The sequence below is a fragment of the Geotrypetes seraphini genome, chromosome 13, assembly GCF_902459505.1.
Source record: "Geotrypetes seraphini chromosome 13, aGeoSer1.1, whole genome shotgun sequence".
NCBI classification, from domain to species: domain Eukaryota; kingdom Metazoa; phylum Chordata; class Amphibia; order Gymnophiona; family Dermophiidae; genus Geotrypetes; species Geotrypetes seraphini.
In genome coordinates, this window is record NC_047096.1 from 69,308,297 (window position 1) to 69,332,370 (window position 24,074).

Here is a 24,074-nt window from a genome sequence, read left to right on the forward strand (position 1 = left end):
AATATCCTCCTCTGTAAATAAAATCAAAACAGTTTAAATTTTGCTAGACAAATAAAACTATTTGGTTTATGGGCTGTAACAAATATTTGTATTTGATTCGATTTGTTCCGAATACATGAGTTGTATTTGACCAAAGAGTGATTTAAATTTGACCATGAATAATCCAGGGCTGTGCTGTTCTAAATCCTACAGAAATAAACCCTTGATCACTGATTTCATTCCCCAAGGCATCTGAGTAAATGTCAAGCACCCTGTTGGAAATGGGGGCTGCGTACGTACTCCTCAATATGCCACTGAACTGCTTAAGGAAAAGTGTATGAAGGTGGAGATCCTCTCTGCTGGCATGCATGATTTGTAAATGATGTCTAGGTTTATTGTATATAAATAGGTTTATGGTATATAAATACAAATTTATGTTATGTTATATTTATTTGATAAAAAACTGCTTTTTCCAACACATGGGCCAAAGCAGTGTACAGTGTACATAAAAATATAATATTAAAAACAGAAAGGAACTCCAATAGATAATAGGAAAGAAATGCAATCACACGAACCCAGAGGCAAATGACCCATCTAGTCTGCCCATCCACAATATCCACTATGAAACATAGAAACATGATGGTCCGCCTTCACCCTAACCATCCTATGGCAGAACATTCTGCCCATGGGATCCTGTAAATGAAACTGATAGAACTGAAAAAAAAATAAAAAAAGGCCTTACAGAGCTAATATTAGCAATATGTAATTTACCATTAAAATCAAGTGTGGTACCAGTGTCACACCACTAATGATTAAATCTCACTGGCTTCCTATTTCCCACCGAATTAACTTTAAGATTCTATTTTTAGTATTTAAAGTATTAATCTTTAACGAACCCACCATTTATGTCAAGAATGATTATTCCATACAATGCCCCACGCTCTCTACGATCATCTTCTTCAAATTTACTAACAATTCCCTCTTTGAAAATCGTTGGCACAAGAAGAAATGATATGTTTTCAGTTATGGCTCCTAAATTGTGGAATTCACTGCCAATTATATTCGAAATGAAAAAGATCTTTCATCTTTTAAAAAATTATTAAAAACTTTTTTGTTTCAAGACGCTTTTGATGTGTAATACGGCCTATCTTGGACCCTTCACATTTTGCTACGAATATCAAACTCATTAACCCCTTTCCCTCCCTATTGTTTTTTTCCTTTTATGTAATTTCCAACAGAGAATGAAGTTGTAACTTTTCCCTCCTTTTCTTCTTCAATCATGTCTGTCTTTAATATGATTGCAAAAATGTTAATTAATTTATTCAGTTTGTATGGTGTTTAGTTTGTCCAATTGTATGTGAGACCACTTTCTAGTGGCTTTTTAAATTGTACATCGCTTAGAAAATTTGTATAAGCGATTCATCAAATGGTAATAAAACTTGAAACTTGAAACTAGAAGATTGAAGCATGGCCAATGTAACATCAATTTTTAAAAAGCGTTCCAGAGGTGACCCGGGAAATTATTGACCAGTCAGCCTGATGTCAGTGCCAGTCAATATGGTAGCGATGATAATAAAGAGCAAGCTTACTAAACATATATATTTAGGCATGGATTAATGAGACAAAGCTAACAGGAAGATAGCCAAGGGAAATGTTACCTCACCAATCTGCTATATTTCTTTGAAGGGGTGAATAAGCATGTGGATAAAAAATGAGCCAGTTGACATTGTGTATCTGGATTTTCAGAAGACAGTGCATTGTTATCTTTGTACTCTACCCCAGAACTTTTTTTCAAACCTTTAAACCAAGATTTCAGACTAATACCCTTAAAGAGGAGTTCCAGGTGGGCGTCATTTGCACTGTAGACATTTTGCCATGACTTCTAGAGCGAAAGAAACAGAGCAACAGTCCTTGGCAACACCAGGATTCATCTGATAAACCCAGCTTATCTTTCCTGTAGATGCCTAAAGGACTTATCCTTTAAATTAAAAACAGATTGATTGAGGCTTGTTTATTGACACCAAGAAAATGTCCCTGGAAGTCCCTTTAGGTTCTATTGCCCTCAAGTGGTCAGATATAAAAATCCTGATATAAAAGGATGGATTTTTAACCGGATATTCCCAACCATGCAGGGACCATAATAACACAAGGGAGCTGCCCAACATTTTTATATTTAGATTTAGCTCACGGTGAGCTACCTAGAAACAGAGAAAAAGGTAGGTAGATAAAGTCTATGGGCTCCTTTTACAAAGGTGCGCTAGTATTTTTAGCACACGCATCAGATTAGCTACCCGAAAAACTACTGCAATAAAACGGCCAGCGCACCTTAGTAAAAGGACCCCTATGAGCACAGTGCTCTAGCCACTAGGTTACTCTTTCAATCTACCGTTCTGGCCTCTGGTATAAGCAGAAGAAATCTGTTGCATCACTGGCTTGCAAGAAGGTGATTTTTGATGCTACATCAGTGAAGGAGAGAATTGCTCAGCTGCTGGACTGTAAAAGACCAATTGCACTAAAAGAGTAAAATGGAAGTGAAAAACACAAGACTGTAAGTGTGGAATAGTGGCAGTCAGGCAGATAATCAGAAAGCATAGGGCTCAATATTCAGAAAGGGTTTGATTGCATAAAAGGCACCTACCGGTAGGCTCCTATCCTCACAGGCAGATCAGGCGGCTTACCGAGTTAGGCACCTACTGTATTTTCACTCATATACCGCGCACCTGTGTAAAACGCGCACACGGGTATAGCGCGCGGGAAACTGTAATTTATGTAAAGAAATTTTTATATACCGCGCACACCCGTATACCGTGCATGCCGCCCCGACTCTCCCGTCGCCGCCCGACTCTCCTTTCGCCCGCCCCGACTCTCCTCTGGCCGCCCCCGACTCTCCTTTCGCCTGCCCCGACTCTCCTCTCCCCCTTGAAGTCCTGTCCCCCTTGAAGTCCTGTCCCCACCCTGAAAGCCTGATGGCCCCCCCCCCCAATGTCCGATTCACCCCCCCGCAGGACCGCTCACACCCCCACCCCGAAGGACCACTCGCACTTGCACCCGACACCCCCACCCCGAAGGACCGCTCGCACCCCACAGCCTCCCCACCCCTCCCATCAAGGAGAAGCTGCCTACCGTTGTCCTGCTGCTTCCTCTGCGGCTGTCCCGCCCCTTCTCTGAGCCCTGTGTGTGCGCTGCTTCCTCTTCCGGCGGTCCTGCCCTTTCTCTGACATCAGAGAAAGAGCGGGACCGCCGGAAGAGGAAGCAGCGCAGACGCAAGGCTCATAGAAGGGGCAGGACCGCCGGCAGAGGAAGCAGCAGGACAACGGTAGGCAGCTTCTCCTTGATGGGGGGGGGAGGCTGTGGGGGTGCGAGCGGTCCTTCGGGGTGGGGATGCGGGTGCGAGTGCGAGCGGTTCTTCGGGGGTGGGGGTGCGAGTGGTCCTGCGGGGTGAATCGGACGTCGGGGGGGATGAACTATTTTTTAAAAAAATGTGTACAACGCGCTCACGTGTATAACGCGCATGGTTATGCACGGTTTGTAAAATCATGTATAACGCGCACGTTATATGTGTGAAAATACGGTAATCTTACCCCCTCCTTTATTAACACATAGCGCGGGTTTTTAGTGCCAGCAGTGGCGGCAACTGCTCCGACGCTCATAGGAATTCTATAAGCGTTGGAGCAGTTAATGCTGCTGCTGGCGCTAAAATCCCGCGCTACACGTTAGTAAAGGAGTGTTAATTTTTTTAATTGGCTCATCTGGCACTGTTAATTGATTGGTTAATCTCTCTCTTAGAACAAGGGGCTATTCCTGATATACTTAAGGTTGTTGTATTCACACCTTCTCATATCTGAACAAATTGAAAAATCTGCCTTCAGACCAGTCTCTAACTTGTCTATGCCTCAGTAAGGTGATAGATAAGACAGTACCTGATCAATTACAAGATTTTGTAGATAAACAAAAGCTGTAACATTACAGTCATAACATAACATATAAAATTAACAAGAGCGGTCTCTTGTCTTGGAATTCTTAGGAAAATTGGGCATAGAGAGAGGAGAGAGATAGTGATGCATGGGGAAGAGGACAAATTGAAGGGGATGCAAGGAAGAGGAATATTGGACATAGTGATGAAGGGAGAGATGGGCATGATGTTGGAGAGGGGTGGTAGAATGAGAAATGGGCATGGGGCTAGTGGGCAGTGGTAAAAAATGCTGCACATGATCCGGGGGATGAGAGAAGGAGAAATGTTGGAATTATGGAGGGACAGAGAGATGTTGGTTGGGGAAGGGAATGAGGTATGGAGGAGAGGAAGCATGCAGAAGGCAGAAATAAATAAATATTGGATGCACAGTCAGAAGGAAGTGCAACCAGAAACTCATGAAATCACCAGCCAACAAAGGTAGGAAAAATGATTTTATTTTCAATTTAGTGATTGAAGTGTGTCCACGCGATGGGTTGCAGAGGCCCTATGCTTACCATATCTTCTTTTGTTTCCTTGGCTGCTAGCTTGGAGATATTGGGCAGCAGCAGAATGGGGCAAGGAACAAAGACCTGGGGTTGTTGTTGAAGTGAGGCAGCCACCAGTGGGTTACATTTTTGGGGCACTTGCTATTGTTCAAAAACATTTGCAGCCTGAAGCCACCGCCTCAATTTGCCTAATGGAAAAGCCACCCCTGCCTTCAGCACCGATTTCAGTGGGTATAATCAGGGACAACAACTACCACACTGCTTTAAAATGTAAGTTCAAAAACAATACTTGTGAAAAAATCTCCCTCTTGGACTTGGATAACTTAGCATCTCTTCGGGGTGGGCTTGCTCCCCTAGGCAGGTTTGTATGTTGCTTATTTCTACATCTGCCCCTGCACCCTGTAGGTGATCAAGTCATAAAACATTCGATTAAGAGATTCCAGATGTGTTTCTTATTGATAAATTCTGTATTTGTACTCTCCACTTCCCTCCTACTACTTATTATTTCTATAGTGCTACTAGACATACACAGTGCTGTACATTAAAACACAGAAGAGACAGTCCCTCATCAAAAAAGCTTACAATCTAGTCAAGACAGACAAACTGGACAAGAAGGTGCTTCTAAATACAGTATTCAGGTGGGGGAATTACAGAGGGAATAATAAGACAGATACTGTGATCCAACGACACTAGCTTTGACCTTTGCCTCAGATTAGGGAAGATGTCTTGAAGATACTGGAAGATTGCTGACTCCTTATGTAGAACTCTGACAAATAGTTTCATTAGGCTAAATTTGCTGTGCAGTGGTGGCATCCAGTGGCGTAGTAAGGGGTGGGGGCAGGGGGGCCCTCCTCTCTATCCCCCTGCATCACATCCTGATCACAGGACCAGGATGTGACATCAGAATGGAGCCGACACTGGTGCGAGCAGTGAGTGGAAGATGCTGCTCGCGCTGGTGAACATTTCAAGAGGTACGTGGGGGGGGGGGGGGCACCAAGCGGCAAGGAAGAGTGTGAGAGGTGCCCAAGCAGTGGGGAAGTGTGGGGGTGCATGGTGCAGCACTGACGAGCGCCAACCTCCCTTGCTACACCACTGGTGGCATCAGCACCTTCCAGGGGTCTACTGGGGTCAGTCTGCCTTTGGTAGTGCTCCTTTGTGTCCCTGCTGTCCCAAGGCAGAGATAGCAGGGAAACTTGTTAAACTGCCCACATTTTGAAGTTTCCGATGACCTCTCAGCCATATTTCATCATACTTCAAGGTGCATAGTACGATCTTGATGCTGTTATAATCCTCTTTGAGCCAATGGAAGAGATGGGTACTTCTTTCCATTATGAAACAACAAGGCTTTGATGCTCTTGGATGAGCTGTCAATGAAGAGATACCACTCTTTCGGGTTATAGGTGATTCCTATTGCCTTAAACAGACTGGTCACATTGTTGCAGAAGCAGAGCCCATCTTGATGGGTGACAAATGTGGAAAAGCTTGGTGACGCTTCCTCTGATCTTGCATACTTTCATCCAAGTTGCACTGCTTGTGCCTAGACTTTAAAAGGGCCCTAAGTTTACTCAGCTTGGAATCAATCTGGAATGTTCTGTACTTTCCTGTGTCTGTCTGTATTCTGTCTTTGAGGGCCACCACAATAAGATTCTTAACACAGAGAAGATGAAATATAGTGGAATAAGGCATCGTTACAGGGCTCACCTTGGTGTTTGTGCTCTTTATTTTATTTTTTTTCATGTTAGACCTCACCCAGTCTGAGTCACCAGAAGGCTAAACCTGCTTTATAATAAGCCACATTGTGCTGAAACTGCAATGTTAGAGCACCCCAGTGGCTGCCGATCTTCCTTTCAAGAAATCCTCCGTAAATGGCTAAGTTCAACTAAGTATCTACAGGTGCAAACGAGATTCAGCTAGTACATTGCTATAAAATACTATATGTGCATTAGGTGACATTATACATAAGAAATGGTCCATGCGCCACAGAGCTTACACTCTAAGCAGAGCGCAACGAAACATGTTATGCAAGTAAATGATCACCCTTCCCTATTATAGCTGTACTAATATTTTAAATTAACATAGGATTTTTTCCTGCTAGACAGTTTGCTAGAGCCAGCGCCACCTAGCGGTCAAGACGTAAACAGGTCGCTTGGATTAGAAGAGTTTAAGCGCGGGGGGGGGGGAGGTGGAACGATGAGAGAAATGAGAATAGGGGCGGTGGGAATAAACTCTGCCGTCTAAAAAGCAAACGGTTCTCGAAAGGGGTCCAAAAAGTTCGGCAAGTGACGCTCACGGACTTTGCCGGCGCTTGCAGGGTTAAAGGGGGCGGTGACAGCGCACTCCCGTCACCGTGGTAACCCCAGCCTTTACCCGCCCAACCCATCTTCCTGCCGTCACGGGAGCAGCAGGTCCGAGACCCGCCCGAACCGGAACGCGGGCGAAAGGCTCAGAGCAATCACGGATCTGCATCGGGGGGGGGGGAGAGGCACTGCTACTCCGGGTCCCGCCCGTTCAGGAAGCAGGAAAAAGAGGTAGGAGGAAGAAGATCCGTCACCTGCTGCAAAGTTTATGCCGGGGAGGGTGCATGCTATAAATATGATGGGGGGGGGGGGTCCTATCCCCCCAGGATAGGAATGGAGGGTATTTTACTTCCAGTCCTAGGGGAGTATACAGTATGCTGGAGGGCAGTAGTATTATAAATCTTAGGGAGTACTGTACTTATGGGGAGGGTGTTGTCTCTTGTCAATTCTGATCCTGGGCTGTTGCAATGGATTTGGTGCGAACAAAGTTTTAGGGGAAATAATAATAATAATAATCGATTTTCTTGTAAACCGCCCAACCCAGTAGTTCTGGGCGATTCACCAACAGGAAAAATACTGAGACATTTCAGCACATGGTACAGTTTCATAGAACACACTATCTACATTTCAGTCTAAGATTATAGGGTAAAAGTAACACAATAGTGTTTAAGAGAGAGTATGAAACCCAATAAATACAATTCTATATACTTTAAAAAAAATTTTGTTTGATGTGGGAAACCTCAGTGTGGATGAGTAAGTCAGGAAATGCGCAGAAGCTCTCAATACTCCAACCCTTGGTTTGAGCAAATGCTCAATATATCACACCATCAATAGCATCAACCCACTTTTGTGGGATAATAAAATTAGTGTAAAACCTCACCAAATTAAATGTGAAACGGGCGCATACAATCTCATAAGCACAATAGAATAGCCCATAGAATAATATATAAACTTAGCTTGCTCACCTTTAAATCTCTTCTTTTTAAAACTCCGGCTTTCATTCATAAATTGCTAATCCCCTACACAGCTAATAGGTACATTAAGATCTACTGAAATGCATTTATTAACGATTCCATCTCTTAAAATTAATAAATACGCGTCGTCAGTTTATTTTTTCAGTTACTGCACCCCAAACCTGGAATTCTCTACCTAGTCATTTAAGGGAAGAAATTAACATAGAAAAATTTAAAAGTAAACTAAAAACTTTCCTTTTTAACGATGCCTTCATTAACTAACTAGCTATAATGTAACCTTTTTAACAATCATGAGAATCTCTTAAAATCATTCTTTTAAGTCTCACTTTCAATTTTTATCCTTCTTTTACATCTTATTATTATCATTACCCTCTCCTTATGTGCCTTCCCTATATGTATGTTTCTTTAATTTAAATTGTAACTTCTTCCCTATACTTTCCCTTTGTTTCCAGTTCTGTCAAATTTGTCATTAACCTTGTTAGTTTTATCTACTGTGATATTGTTTTTATATTGTAATTTTATCTTTATGTACATCGCTTTGAATTTAGATAAAGCGATTAATCAAATCTGTATTAAACTTGAAACTTGAAACAATAGGCTACACAGCCCTGAAAAATATAAAGGACTTATCTCAAAAAGAGTGCCAGTAAAGGCTAACTCGGCTCCAGATGGTCCTTGCCACATAAGCAGTTTTTTTTGTATCTCTGCTCGTCTTTATCCAGCAATGGCTGTTCTACTGAATTTCAGTTTCAGATCACAAATCCTTCTCAGGAACCTCCTCATTAATTTTTTAGTTAGGATGGCAGGAGACAATAACAAAATTGGAGTGTGGGCTGAGCTGAGCAGCAGAGAAATGCTCTCTGCCACAGACAAACTAGAATCTTCTTGGGAGGGCAGGGGGTGGACAGTTGCCCCATTGACATTAAATGATCAGGGGAAGAACATTCAGGCATCCACTGAGGTTGGCTCCAAATGCATCTGTTTAAATATCAAAACGGAAAGGTTTTTTGCCAGGTACGTGTGACTTGGATTGGCCTCAATGAAGAGGGAATACTGGGCTAGATGGACCATTGGTCCTGACCCAGTAGGGCTGTTCTTATTTTACTGTTTTGGTATTTTATGTAGTTTACAAAATTTGTGTATGTTTTTTGTAATTTTGATCCAAGGGAATTTTTTACATTTATTTTATTTATTTAAAATGCATATACCGCACAAAACTATGCGGTTAACATATTGATTACACACATAATATGCTAATCGCCCTTTAAGTCGCATGGATTTGAACAGACAATGGACATCTTATTAATTAAACATCAGCAATAACTGTAAAAAGTTAAAACCCAAATATTCGGTGGCACTGCAGCAACATTTTCATAGGAAGTATTAACAAAGAGCTGCATTTTCAACATTTTCTTAAACTTGATCTCTTTCCAACACAAAATCGTATGCCTGGCAGAGTATTCCAAAGTTTGACACCCGCCACTGACATCATTGAGGCTCCCATTCTAACATGAATAACCATAACCATGAAATGCCATGTTCAGTGATGATGTTCCTTGAAGAAAGCCAACATATTATATAGTCTGTTGTTGTGTTGCTGATGCTCCATGCCCTTCCCTCGATGCTTCATGCCCTCCTCTAAGGCGAGCGCCTTTGCCGCGCGCCGAACGGTCTGCGCGCCGTTGGCTCGCCTCCTTTTATGGAGGAGCCCGGTCGCACGCTACTGATGCGGTGGGGTGGGCGGAGCTAACTCGCCGCTGCCCCGAAGTCTCTTTGCCTGTGTGGGCGCTTCTCCCTTCTCCCAGCGCCTCGCACAGCTCTCCTGCCTCTCTGCTCCCCCTCTGCCTTGCTGCCGCTGTAAAAAGGTAACCGCTAGCAGTAGCGGCGCCCAAGGGCTCGCCTCCTTTTATGGAGGAGCCCGGTCGCACGCTACTGATGCGGTGGGGTGGGCGGAGACTAACTCGCCGCTGCCCCGAAGTCTCTTTGCCTGTGCGGGCGCTTCTCCCTTCTCCCAGCGCCTCGCACAGCTCTCCTGCCTCTCTGCTCCCCCTCTGCCTTGCTGCCGCTGTAAAAGGTAACCGCTAGCCTTGGTCCCTTGCCATTCTGTAAACGAGTACACTTTAAAAAATCAAATTTCAGCTAGTGTATGAGTTTAGTGCTGCTCCAGTCTCATTTTGAGAAATGAACAGGATTCCTAGATGCTTCATGAGAAACAGGGCCTCATTGGTCACATGCTACACATGTACTTTTCAGAGCTACTGAAGTGCCTTCATGTGGAAAGGTGCAGTGATAGTCTTATATAATAAGAGATTACTGTACAAACCACCAGGTTCTAGGATCTTATAAAGGATGTAAGAACGGGAGGCAGGTGTATCACAGTGGGGGGTGCCTGCTTGTGATAGGAGGGGCCACGGGGGAGAAAGAAAGCAAGCAGGCTTGTCAGTGCTGTAGCTGGCTGAATTTTGTAAGGTGCTTTTCTGGCCAGGATTTCCCTATGAACCTCTGCCCTCTCATATTGCCACTTAACAGCTCAGTTTTATGAGGATGCTTCCTGAGCTAATTTTTAGGCAATCGGTCCTTTTTGCTCCATTAGGCTGCATTGGTGCCATCTCTGTTCCCTTAACCACAAAAGTGTGATCCTTTACAGAACTTCTAGCCAGAAACTACATAATTCTTTGGCATTTTCCCTTGTAAAATTTGGAATGATCTTCCTACTAGAAATTAGACTCCTTCCTTCTCTGATACTTTTTTGGAAAACTTTAAAGACCTACCGGTATCTATTTCATAAATCTTTAAATGATAAATAAGAGATTGCAATTGATGACTTCCTTGTCCAATTATTCGCTTTCCTTGTCCTGTCAATAACTTTGTGTGAACCGGATCGAGCCCCTTAGTTGGGATGACTAAGACTAAGATTTGGATTGGATTGGATTTCCTCTGTTGTTGTTTAAGCCCATCTTCCCAAAGGAGCTCAGAACGTTCAGCATTAAGGGGGAGGGAAGAAACACAACAATAGAAAAGAGAGGGAGTAAAATGTTGGACCATGGGGAAAGAGGAAGAGAGTTGAACCCATGGAAAAGGGAAAAAAATCATATGTTGGAGACAGGCATAGTGAGGAAATGGAGCAAGAGAGAGAAAAAATGAACAGATACTGGAAAGAGAATTAGTAAAAGATAAACAAAAAGCAGAAAGAGAAACTGGGACCCAGATGATGGAAAAACAAATGTCCAGCCAAGGTTTTATTTTGAATGTATTAACTGGAATATGTTATCTTTGGGATATGTGCATCACAAATATTTTTTATCCCAGGACAAGCAGGCAGCATATTCTCTACATGTGGGTGACGTCATCAACGGAGCCCTGAGCGGACAGCCTCGCAAGCAAACTTGCTTGAAGATCTTCAAGCTTGCGAGTGTACCGCGCTTGTGCCTTCCCACCCCGAGTCAGGGCGCGTGTCTTCTCAGCGTGTCCAAGAAGCCCCCTGTTTCTGCTCTGCGTATTATCTAAGTGCCTCTTGCATCACAGCTTGCTTTGGTTTTTATTTTTGGTTTCACGAGTGAGTCGTCTTTCAAAAAAATAAATAAATAATTCTTTGTATTTCAACCTGGGGACCCGGGTCTCGGCTAGGCCGCCTGGCCTCATTCGGCCGTGATTATCCTTCTTCCCTATGCCATATAAACATAGAGTGTGATGGCAGAAAAGGGCCTGCGGCCCAACAAGTCTGCCACTCAAGAACCCCTCCCTCCTCGAGAATCCATTTTTTTTAAGCATTCCTCTGGAGCGACCCCACCAGACGGTCCCTTCGTCCCTTGAAGTCGAGCGTGGTACTGGCCTCAACTACCCTGACGTGGAAGACCATTCCATCGATCCAATTACCCTTTCGGTGAAGAAGTATTTCCTGGTGTCCCCCATGAAATCTTCCCCCCCTGAGCTTTAGCATGTGCCCTCTTGTCGCCGTGGGACCCATAGGATAAAAGATTTTTTCCTCCACCTCAATGCGGCCCGTGACGTATATGAATGTTTCTATCATGTCTCCCCTTTCTCTGCACTCTTCTAGAGAATATGTGCAGGCCTGTTCAGATGTTTCTTCATATGGGAGATCCTTGAGTCCTGAAAGTTTTCAAGTTTTATTACCATTTGATGAATCGCTTATACAAACTTTCTAAGCGATGAACAATTTAAAAAGCCACTAGTTAGGTGGGTATAAAAGACAACATACAAATTAAATAAACCGACTAACATTTTGCAGTCAGATTAAAGACAGACATGATTAAAGAGGGAAAGGGGGGAAAAGTTACAAATTCATTTTATATTGGAAATTACATAGAAAGGAAAAAACGAGAGGGAGGGAAGGGAGTTAATTTCTGTAACAAAATATGAGGGTCCTAAAATAAGACGTATCAAAAGCGTCTTGAAACAAAAAAGTTTTCAAAATTTTTTTAAAAGAGGTAAGATCTTTTTCATTTCTGATATAATGTGGCAGTGAATTCCATCCTAGTGGCCATTCGCTGAATCGACTTCATTCTCTTCACATCCTTTTGATAATGTGGCCTCCAAAACTGAACACAGTACTCCAGGTGAGGTCTCACCATTGATCTGTACAACGGCAGTATAACGTCAGGCTTTTGGCTGATAAAGCTTCTTCTAATGCATCCTAGCATTTGTCTAGCCTTTGCTGACGCTTTCTCCACCTGATTGGCAACTTTCATATCATCCCGGATGATTACTCCCAAGTCCCGTTCTGCTGCAGTTCTTGTTAGGTTTTCACCATTCAGGGTGGTTGTTTCTGCATGGATTACCTTTACCAGGTGCATTACCTTACATTTTTTGGCATTAAAATTCACGTTGCAAGTACTGGACCATTGTTCTAGTGAATTAGGTCCCGTTCCATGGTGTCGGGCATGGTTGCGCCGTTAGGTGCTGCTGTGCTGCCCACAACGTTGCATAGTAGGTAACTGCCCACGGCTTTGTGCACTGCAGCACTGAGGAAGAGGGAGCCAACCCAAAGACAACGCTGCATCCATCGCACTGTGGACCGGAGATTGAAGAACACTGTCTCGGGCCCGATGCATGTGCTGGCCCTGCGGACCGGCAGGAAATTTCTGTGGACCAGTGGTTAAGAACATTGCTGTAAATGACATGCAAATATTTATACCTGCTTTTTACATGATGTAGGTGACTGCATCTAAAGTCATTGCGCAAACGCCAACTTTCATTCTGTTCTATGGTGGAATCTGGTTGCCCAGATGCCATCTGTTACAGAATTTGCGCTTCATGCCTTTGTATTTTAATGATCAAAAAGTAAACTGACCTCACTTAAAACCTGTCTATGGAGATTGATCAAAAATTTGGAAGTTACTCTTCAGGCAGTTGAAACCTCCCACATTGGTAGCTGTTTACATCACCAATTCAAAATAGTTATTTAAAGCTTTAAAGGACTCTCGGTACTTTTACAATTGGGTCTCCTGAAGAAGAAAAACGAAACGGGGCCACGTTGGGACCCCCAAACTTTTCATAAAGCTAAGTAATAGCATTATAAGTCACCTATTTCAAGTGATGTTTGCTTTCATGAAACATACAAACAAAGAATGCCATCATTTTTGAAGTAGTTTTAAAAGACTGTGATATATTCTTTAAATTTCCCTGGCTTGGAGCATGATCATTATTGAAAAAGCTGCAATGACTGGAAGGTAACTCTGTACCCATACTGAAGAGTTTCACGTCTCTGAGCAACTTCCAAATTTTTGATCAATCTCCATAGACAAGTTTTAAGTGAGGTCAGTTTACTTTTTGATACAAGCACTTTCTGACTTCCTTCTGTTTTCAATCATAAGTTTCCCTGCAATTTCTTAAGGAAATTTATTTTGTATTTTAATGGCCAGATTTGGGCGTCCCTTTATAAAATTATGGTATTCCTTCAGTGTTCATGTTTTAATCATGATTTGAGTGCAGTAAGGGGAGGTGAAGGGGGCGGTCCGCCCCAGGTGCCAAGTTGGAGGGGATGCCAGAACCCTTCCTCCTCTCCGCCCCCCCACCTCTTCCCATTCCTCCCCTCCATGTCGGCTGTCCCGCTGACGTGAATACCGGGTGTTGCGCATAGGAAGTAACATCAGAAGGGAGAGCTGACGGGGTTACGTTGTCAGCTGTCGTGAGCAACAACTTCAATTAGAGGTACGGGGGAAGGGGGTGCTCATGGCAGGTGGGATCGGGGAAGGAGTGAGGGTGGTGGAGGGGCACCAGCGTCCCTCACTACGCCACTGATATGAATGGTTTAAAGGCTGTTGTACCTGCAGGCAGGGCTCTCTTGTTCTGCACTGTTTTCCAAGCATGGAAGGATAACTAGAAGAGCGTCAGAGGGGAACATGGAGATGTGCTCTGTACCCAGCCTAAGGCCACCTGCCATCTGCAAGAAGATCTAATTGAAACAGTCATCTATTTTAATCCACTTAGCCATTAAGGGGCAGATGCTGTCAGGGACCCATGGACTGTGACCTGTCTTCATTAATTGTGTCCCACAGCTGCAGAGCGCTTAGCAAGAATTGTATTTATTATTATAGTAATTCAATAAAGACCTTCCTGGTCCACCAGTCCACCTGGGTAGTAAACACTTACGTAACTGAAATAAGACTGAGTTGGTGTGGTGGCTCAGTGCCAGGGCTGCATCTGGTTAAGGGGAGTTAAATGGATTTGGTTTCTCTTTACCACTTTTATGGAGCTGATGATACTGAGGTTTTCGTAAAATATTTCATTATTGAATTTCTTATATACTGCCTGCAAGCCCAAAATTTTGAACTGATTTGTTTTTGACTTTTTCAATATTGCCTGTTTTAACTGGGTTTGTTTCCGTTCATCTGTTTTATTGTAATCTGCCTGGAACTAGTGAGGGCTATGGTGGCATATATAAAGCTTTGTAATGTAATGAAGGCTTATGGCACCATATCCCAGCGCTAGTTCTAACTGAGCTGGAAATAGAATAACAGGAGGAAAACTCCCACATCAGACTCCCTTCCTGCCTCCAAACAAAGGACTAGGCAGGGATAAGGAAGCTGTGTTCCCCACTGTAGGCTGTGAGACTGAGGGCTTCCCATTCACTTTAATAATTTATTAGGTGTGCTTGTTGGGCTGTCTCTCCCCCTCACTCCTTTTGGGTCAGGGAGACTTTTTCTCCTTATACCTTTATCAGTACTCCTCTTTCTGGGTTTTTTGTTGCAAAACTTTTTATTGACATATGATGTCTAGAATAAGTACAGTTCAGCATATACTGAACCAGGCACAAACAGAGCTAAAACTCCAAAGAATTAGACGGTATGAATCCAACAAGCCTCATACTTTCTGAAAATTACAAGTGACACCTTTTTTTGATTCTTTTCTTACCAGCAGCTTCCTCACACTTTCATATCAAACATACAGCCTTCTATCAGACACATTCAGATAGAGTAAACCAGTGGTTCCCAACCCTGTCCCTGGAGGAACACCAGGCCAATCGGGTTTTCAGGCTAGCCCTAATGAATATGCATGAGAGAGATTTGCATATGATGGAAGTGATAGGCATGCAAATTTGCTTCATGCATATTCATTAGGGCTAGCCTGAAAACCCAATTGGCCTGGTGTTCCTCCAGGACAGGGTTGGGAACCACTGGAGTAAACCATAGGCAGTGGAACGCTTTTTTTGTTTGGGGGGCCCCCTCATGCTCTGCCCCAGACCCCACCCCATAACAATACCATTTTCCCCATTCATTTTTCATGTATACACATAATATAATCTTATTAACAATACATAATGGTTAACCACAAAATTAAACTATGCAAAGCACACTGTATATTCCTACCAGAAACACATGCAGAACACAGATAACTCCTTTGCAAATACAGGACCACAAATTAAAAGTACTAATATATAGAAACAAAACCCTAAGATGCAACCTCCAGAGAAATAGAAAACAAATCCATTTCTTCCTGGAAAAGTGCAAAATATAGGCAGCAGATATAATTTCTCAAAACTAACACAATCACTAAATTGAAAATAAAATCAGTTCCCCCTACCTTTTTTGCCTGGTTATTTTGGTTTTCAAACCACATTTCCCAGTCTCTGGCTGCACGTCCTGTCTGTGCTCTTAACTGTGTATTCAGGGCCACCTTATCCATTTGCTGTTTTTCTCTCCTTCACTTTTTGCCATACATCTGTCTAACATTAACTTTTAACATACAACTTTCTTCCATTTTTTTTCCTGCTTTTTTTTTCTCAAAATCTACTTTTCCATGCCTTCACATCTATCCATGTGTACCATCTCCTCCTTCCCCTCCCCCATTCTGACACCTATGGAGTAAACCTTGTAAGGTATCCAAAGGGCCTGTTGAGCCACATAAATAAAGATTCTGACACAGAAGCCGAGGGGGTAGGCCTAAAGACCTTAGTTCAAAAAGCCCCCCATTCTTCTACCTCCACTGAACCCCAAAGATCATGTTAACAGATTTGCTCCCGAGCCTTATACCTGTTAACCTCCATTAAATTTCCGTACACTGATGAGGCTTTTTTAGACTGCTCAAGTAGTCTCTCACAAAAATCCTGCAACCCAGAATCCTCCCCCCAACCATCATAAACCTGCATCCTTTCAAGCAATGTCGAAGCGCCAGCCAATGATAAAACTGAGTAACTCCTAATCCAAATTTTGTCCTTAAATCCTCAAAAGCATTAAACTCGCACCCATTTAAAAGCAGAGATGTGAACCAAATACCCTTATCTTGCCAGGCAGTCCAACTAATTATAATATCCTGAATACACATCTCAAGATTATACCAAATACTGATAAGGTCAAACACTGGCCAAACGGTCCATGTGCTCCCTCTGGCACGACTCCACCTCAGATCACCTCAGTGGGCTCTAGCCAACCAATGGTCTCAGACCACGGGCCTTCTTTCTCATCCCATCTGTGTGACATCGTCTCTTCAGCGATCTCTTCAATGGTGGTTGAACTCCTCCAATCTTTCCAGGGGTCTGCTTTTTCATCTACCCCCCTCACTCCATGGTCATCACCACGGATGCCTCCCCCCTACGCATGGGGAGCCCACCTGGGAGAACTTCGCACACAGGGTCTCTGGACCCCTCAGGAACGTCAACATCATATCAACTTCCTGGAACTCAGGGCCATGTTTCTATGCACTCAAAGCTTTCCAACACCTTCTCTACCCTCAGGTTCTTCTCCTGTGCACAGACAACCAAGTCGCCATGTATTACATAAACAAGCAAGGCGGCACCGGTTCTCCCCTCCTCTGTCAGGAGGCCATCCGCATCTGGACCTGGGCCATGGCCCGCAATCTCTTCCTCAAGGCTGTCTACATCCAGGGCGAACAGAACTCCCTGGCCGACAATCTCAGCACGCATCCTTCAACCTCACGAGTGGACTCTGGATCCGACCACACTCCACTCCATCTTCGATCGGTGGGACACTCCTCAGGTGGACCTCTTTGCAGCTCCTCACAACCATCAACTGCCCCTTTTCTGTTCCAGACTCTACTCTCCTCATCGTCTGGCCCCGGATGCGTTCCTGCTCAACTGGACGGGTCGGTTTCTCTATGCCTTCCCTCCACTTCCTCTGATGTTGCGGACGTTGTTCAAACTCCGCAGAGACAATGCCACCATGATTCTCATCGCTCCTCGGTGGCCTCGCCAACACTGGTTCTCTCTCCTGCTCCAGCTCAGCTCCAAGAAGCCCATTCCTCTTCCTGTGTTTCCTACTCTACTTACGCAGCAGCATCAGTCTCTTCTACATCCCAATCTGTCCTCGCTCCACCTGACAGCTTGGTTTCTCTCGGGCTGACCTCTCCACAGAATCCGTCTCAGCCTGTCCGTCGCATTTTGGATGCCTCCAGGAAACCGGCCACCCTCCAATGTTACCATCAGAAGTGGACCAGGTTCTCCTCTTGGTGTCTACTGCATCACCACGATCCCACCTCATTGGCGGTGGAAACTGGACTGGACTATTTGCTCTCTCTGTCCGACGCTGGCCTCAAGTCTACCTCCATCAGAGTCCACCTCAGTGCCATCACTGCGTTCCATGAGCCTATCTTCGGAAAACCTCTTACGGCTCATCCCCTGGTTTCCCGGTTCATGAGAGGCCTCTTCAATGTCAAACCACCTCTGAAGCCTCCTCCAGTCGTCTGGGACCTGAATGTGGTTTTGTCAGCCCTCATGAAACCTCCGTTTGAGCCTCTTGCCACTACTTCACTCAAATTTCTGACATAGAAGGTGCTTTTCCTCATTGCCATCACCTCTGCCAGGAGGGTTAGTGAGCTGCATGCACTGGTTGCCGACCCACCTTTCACTGTTTTTCACCATGACAAGGTGGTTCTGCGCACCCATCCTAAGTTCCTTCCCAAGGTGGTCTCGGACTTTCACCTCAACCAGTCCATTGTTTTGCCTGTCTTTTTTCCCAAACCCCACTCTCATCCTGGGGAACAGGTGCTGCATACGCTGGACTGTAAGCGTGCCCTTGCTTACTATCTTGATCGCACCAGGGCTCACCGCTCATCCCCTCAGCTCTTTCTATCTTTCGACCCTAACCGTTTAGGTCGCCCTGTCTCTAAACGGACGCTTTCTAACTGGCTTGCTGCCTGCATTGCCTTCTGTTATGCTCGGGCCGGTCTCTCACTGGAAGGTGCTGTCACGGCCCACAGAGTCAGAGCTATGGCTGCTTCCGTGGCTTTCCTCCGTTCCACGCCCATTGAGGAAATCTGCAAGGCTGCCACCTGGTCCTCAGTTCACACGTTCACTACTCACTACTGTCTGGATGCCTTCTCCAGACGGGATGGACTCTTCGGCCAATCTGTGTTACAAAATTTATTTTCCTAATGGCCAACCATCCCTCCTCCCCCTCTGTTAGCTTGGAGGTCACCCATACGTTAAGAATATGCTGCCTGCTTGTCCTGGGATAAAGCACAGTTACTTACCGTAACAGGTGTTATCCAGGGACAGCAGGCAGATATTCTTAGGACCCGCCCTCCTCCCCGGGTTGGCTTCTTAGCTGGCTTATCTTAACTGGGGACCACGCTCTCCTCCGTCGAGCGGGAAGGCACCCGCGCATGCGCGGTGCAGTCAACTAGAACTTTCTGGTTAAAAGTGTCCGTACCGGGGCTCCGTCGGTGATGTCACCCATACGTTAAGAATATCTGCCTGCTGTCCCTGGATAACACCTATTACGGTAAGTAACTGTGCTGTCGGTGTTGCTGTTTTTTGTTAGTGAATCGCTGCCTGCCTACTTTACATGCCATTTCCCCTCATTTGCATGTGCGGATCGGAGGAAAATCGGGCCGCAATGGGTTCGCAAACCGATCAGTACACGATCGGTTTGCTTAGTGAATCTAGCCTTACATTCACTGCAATAAATTGTTAAGCAGAGCTTGAGGGAGTGTGGGTGAATTATTATTATTAATTTTTTTATTTTTAAAGTTCAATAAATTTTTATTAGAATTTTCAAATAACAACAAATGATAAGCAAAATAGATTACAATAGCAATTCTTAAAACAATATTGTTTACAATAAAAAAAAAACAATATGCTTTTAGTGTTGGCTCTAAAGCCAACTTGTATTAACCTGTGGGTGAATTTTTGATCAGTTTTGCAGGTTATAAATAAATGAAATTTCACTTTTATTTGTGTTCAGGCTGAATTCCTGGAATGCTGTCTCTGTCTCCCTATTCACAGATGGAGGATGCTTTTGGGAGGCCACTTAGTCCAGCATGGTTCCCCTGGTATGTGGCAGGCTCGCAAGTCTTGGGTCTGGCAGTTCTAGCCATCACTGGGGCATGGATGGCTCACTACCACGGTGGATTTGCGTGGGAAGGAAAAGTGCAATTCAACCTCCATCCACTCTGCATGGTGATCGGCATGGTCTTCCTGTGTGGGGATGGTAAGAAATGTGCAAATCAGAAACAAATATTATACTTAGGAGCTACAAAGAGATATGTCGACTAGTAAGAGTGGACAACCTTTGAAAGCATTGCTTCCTCTGGGATAGTGCTAGTATAGCAGGGGAGCTGCAGAGTGGGAGTGAGGTGCAGTCATAGTGTAAAGGGGATGGGAAGGGGTCTTGGTACTGGAAGCATGGAGGGTACTTCAGCAGTGTAGGAGTGTCTGGGAGGGGCCTCTGCCCTGAAAAAGTAGTGGGGATACCTTCACAGAGCCTAAATGAGGCGATTGTTGTTATTGCAGTGTGCGTGTGTGTAAAGGGTCTTGGTACTCTTTAAGAGTGGGGGAGGGGTCACATTTTTGTGGTACACCGTCAAAAGTGCACTGGACTTTGGCACGCCGACATTTGCGCACAGGACATATGTGCGCCGCTGCTTCCGCCGCTTTTAAGGCTTTCTGTTAGCGCTGTGAGAGGGTGTGTGGGGGGAAACCCTCCACTACATTTACAAGGCCTCGCGTTCCCGTTGGGGGGGGGGGGGTTGGGGCCCCCCAAGTACACTGAAAACTTCCGTTTTCGCTATTTGGGAATTTAAAGGGTGGTGTTCCCCCACATCCCCCCCCCCCCCCCACGGGAGTGCGAGGACTTGTAAATGTATTGGGGGATCTCAAACACGAAGATGGCAGCAGAGTAGTGTGCGAGCAGACCCGATCTCCACACTTCTAGGAAAAAAAATTGCAACTTACTCCAGCACGAACAACTGAAGTCACACCAGTTGGCGCTGGACTGAAGTGGAGCTTCTTGCTCCTCTTGCGGAGCTATCGCTGATTCGGAAGAGCTGCGATGCGAGATCGCTGACCCGGGCTTATTGATCGGTCGCAGGAGCAATAAGCGGAGCGGAGCGGAGGCGTGGTTTGGCTACCCCGAGCGACGGGGACGTGTGTGAACGGAGTGGAGAGAAGGTTGGTGCTGTCTCCGGAGTGCGACGAGCCCTCTTTGGTGCAGGCTCTGTCAGCTCACAGTCTCTTCGGTTTCGGAGGAGGAGGAGGAGAGTGGAGGCGTGGCTGAAGCCTACGAACAGCAGGACTGACTACAGGGTGAAAGCAGAGACATGCCCCCGACCTCTTGGAGTCTACTGGAGGAGAGTCGAGCTTTAGGGGAGAGGTTCCTGCTGTGACCTAGTAAGGAGCAGAGAGAGCTGGCAGTAAGCTCCCAACCTGGTAGCAGGTAACCTCCAACATAGAAAAAGTTGATTTGAAGTGCCTGCCTTGCACCGAGAGCTGGTGCTGAGTGAAGCTGAAGGGAGACTGAAGAAGGAGACATAGCCTAAGCTCCGGACCCGCAGAGCATTAAGGAACGACTTGCGAATAGACAAACAAAAAGCCGAGCTGAAAAAAGGACTGTGATAGAGGTCTATCCTGTGGAGTTCTCTGAAGGCTCTCTGGCAGTGGTTAGACCAGTGATGGCTAATCTTTTTGAGCCCGAGTGCCCAAACTGCCGCACAAAACCAAAGAATTTCCTCAAAGTGCCAGCACGTCAATTAAACCTTAATAACAAGATTTTAGTATCTAAAAACTCTTTATAAAGTTGCCTGAACTATGTAACATCATTTTTAAAGGTTGGAATCTTTGTATTGTCAGAGAATCAATTTGATTCACAATCCTTTGGTTTTCATTTCAATTTATTGGCAATTTATAATGTTTTAATGATTTCATTCATGGGCCGAATACACACATACTTTTCTCCTTCGCCGCACTCTTTGACCAAAAGATTTGTAAGCCTGCAACCACGTCAAGGTAGACTCTTTCAGCAGCTCCCCTCCCTCCCCCTTACCTTTGTGGCCAAGTCAAAATGATCTACCAACAATAAAATTTTAAAAACACAAAGCACGCTGTACGCAGAGAAAATGTTAATTATCATTTATATTCCGCGGGTTTTCAAAGAGGTCAAGGCAGATGACTTTATGCAATGTCACCTCAGTAACAACTACACAAAAATAGACAAATATTCCCCCTCCCTTTTTACTAAACCGCGATAGCGGTTTTTAGCGCAGGGACCTGCGCTGAATGCCCCATGCTGCTCTTGAAGCTCATAGGCTCTCTGCGCTAAAAAACACTATTGCGGTTTAGTAAAAGGAGGCCATAGTCCAAAATATAGACAGCATATATAAATTCTCAAAACGGATACATTTTGATCACTAAATTGAAAATAAAATCATTTTCCTACCTTTGGTAATTTCATCAGTCTCTGGTTGCACTTTATTCTTCTGAATGTGCATCCAATATTTCTTCCCTTTTTTCAGCCTCCTGTATGCTTTCTCTCCTCCAGACCTCATTCCCTCCCCAAACTTTTTCTTTGTTTCACCTTGCCCCCTTCTTTCTTTTTCTCTCTCTCCATACCCCCTTTCATTCTGTATGTCTGTCTTTCTCTCTCTCTCCGTGCCCCATTTTTCTTTGTTTCATCCAGCCCTCTTTCTTTTTTTTTTTTTTTTGGCTCCCTGTCCCCCCCTTTCTTTCTTTCTCCTTGCCCTCCCCTATGCCACCACCATTGGGAAAATGCTGCCACTGCCACTGGGGAATATGCTGCCACTGCCGCTATCGGGAAAAGGCCGGCGCCGAGTTCTCCCTGCTTCTCTTCCCCATGGGGCCGACCAACTCTCGCCACTCGACGTCAATTCTAACTTCGGAGAGGACATTCTGGGCCAGCCAGGCAGCGATTGGCTGGCCCAGAACGTCCTCTCCGACATCAGAATTGACGCGGGTGGCGAGAGTTGGTCGACCCCACAGGGAAAAGCAGGGAGAACTTGGCACCGGCCTGCTCCCAATGGCGGTGGTGGCACTCAAGTGGCTAAAGAGACGCAGTTTGCCAGCCTAGGGAGAACACTGGAGGGTGGCCAGCTGTGCACCCCCTTGGGGCGTAAAACTGGGGCAGACTGCCCCCACCCCCACCTTGGTATGCCACTGTCTGTACCTCACTCCCTCCCTATGACCAAAAATTCTCCTTTCTTCTATTCCCCGTGTGCACAACCATTTCTTTCCCTCCCTTCCTCTCTCCCAAGTCCTTGCCTTCTGTGTCCAAAAACACATTCCCTCTCCCACCTCAGCATCTCTTTCCCTCCCTTCCTCTCTCAAAAGTCCATGCCTTCTGTGTCCAAAAACACATTCCCTCCCCCACCTCAGCATCTATTTCCCTCCCTTCCTCTCTCAAAAGTCCATGCCTTCTGTGTCCAAAAACACATTCCCTCCCCCACCTCAGCATCTATTTCCCTCCCTTCCTCTCTCCCAAGTCCATGCCTTGTGTCCAAAAACCCATTCCCTCCCCCACCTCAGCATCTCTTTCCCTCCCTTCCTCTCTCCCAAGTTCATGCCTTGTGTCCAAAAACCCATTCCCTCCCCCACCTCAGCATCTATTTCCCTCCTTTCCTCTCTCCCAAGTCTATGCCTTCTGTGTCCAAAAACCCATTCCCTCCCCCACCTCAGCATCTCTTTCCCTCCCTTCCTCTCTCCCAAGTCCATGCTTTCTGTGTCCAAAAAACCCATTCCCTCCCCCACCTCAGCATCTCTTTCCCTCCCTTCCTCTCTCCCAAGTTCATGCCTTCTGTGTCCAAAAACCCATTCCCTCCCCCACCTCAGCATCTCTTTCCCTCCCTTCCTCTCTCCCAAGTCCATGCCTTCTGTGTGCAAAAACCCATTCCCTCTCCCACCTCAGCATCTCTTTCCCTCCTTTCCTCTCTCCCAAGTTCATGCTTTCTGTGTCCAAAAACCCATTCCATCCCCCACCTCAGCATCTCTTTCCCTCCCTTCCTCTCTCCCAAGTTCATGCCTTCTGTGTCCAAAAACCCATTCCCTCCCCCACCTCAGCATCTCTTTCCCTCCTTTCCTCTCTCCCAAGTTCATGCTTTCTGTGTCCAAAAACCCATTCCCTCCCCCACCTCAGCATCTCTTTCCCTCCCTTCCTCTCTCCCAAGTTCTTGCCTTCTGTGTCCAAAAACCCATTCCCTCCCCCACCTCAGCATCTCTTTCCCTCCCTTCCTCTCTCCCAAGTTCATGCCTTCTGTGTCCAAAAACCCATTCCCTCCCCCACCTCAGCATCTCTTTCCCTCCTTTCCTCTCTCCAAAGTTCATGCTTTCTGTGTCCAAAAACCCATTCCCTGCCCCACCTCAGCATCTCTTTCCCTCCCTTCCTTTCTCCCAAGTTCATGCCTTGTGTCCAAAACGCACTCCCTCCTTCTTTTGTGTTCCCCGTTTGTCTCCCAGCCCATCTTAGCAACTTTCTCAGCAAAATGTAGCTCGAGCCGCGTACGCTTGTCTTCTATTTCCTGCCTGTCCCGCCGCGCACACATAGCCGACCATAGCTTTGCTTAAGCCCTCCCTCCGACGTCAGCGCTGACGTCGGGGAAGATTTCTGATCGGCTGTGTGAGCGGCAGGGCAGTCGGAGTAGAAGACGAGCCTCGCGGCTCGAG

General features: G+C 45.5%; 1 protein-coding gene across 2 annotated transcripts in view; it reads left to right on the forward strand.

Moving 5' to 3' along the window:
• Positions 1–6,746: 6,746 nt before the first annotated feature.
• Positions 6,747–24,074, forward strand: part of LOC117347894 (cytochrome b561) — a 34,200-nt gene continuing 16,872 nt past the window's right edge. Inside the window, exons 1-2 of one of the 2 annotated variants that reach the window (XM_033919385.1) lie at positions 6,747–6,965; positions 19,369–19,614. In XM_033919385.1, the coding sequence (XP_033775276.1) occupies positions 19,383–19,614 (232 nt within the window). In that variant the 5' untranslated portion in view covers positions 6,747–6,965; positions 19,369–19,382. The remainder of the gene's footprint in view (positions 6,966–19,368; positions 19,615–24,074) is intronic. The other variant, XM_033919386.1, reaches the window with a different exon arrangement.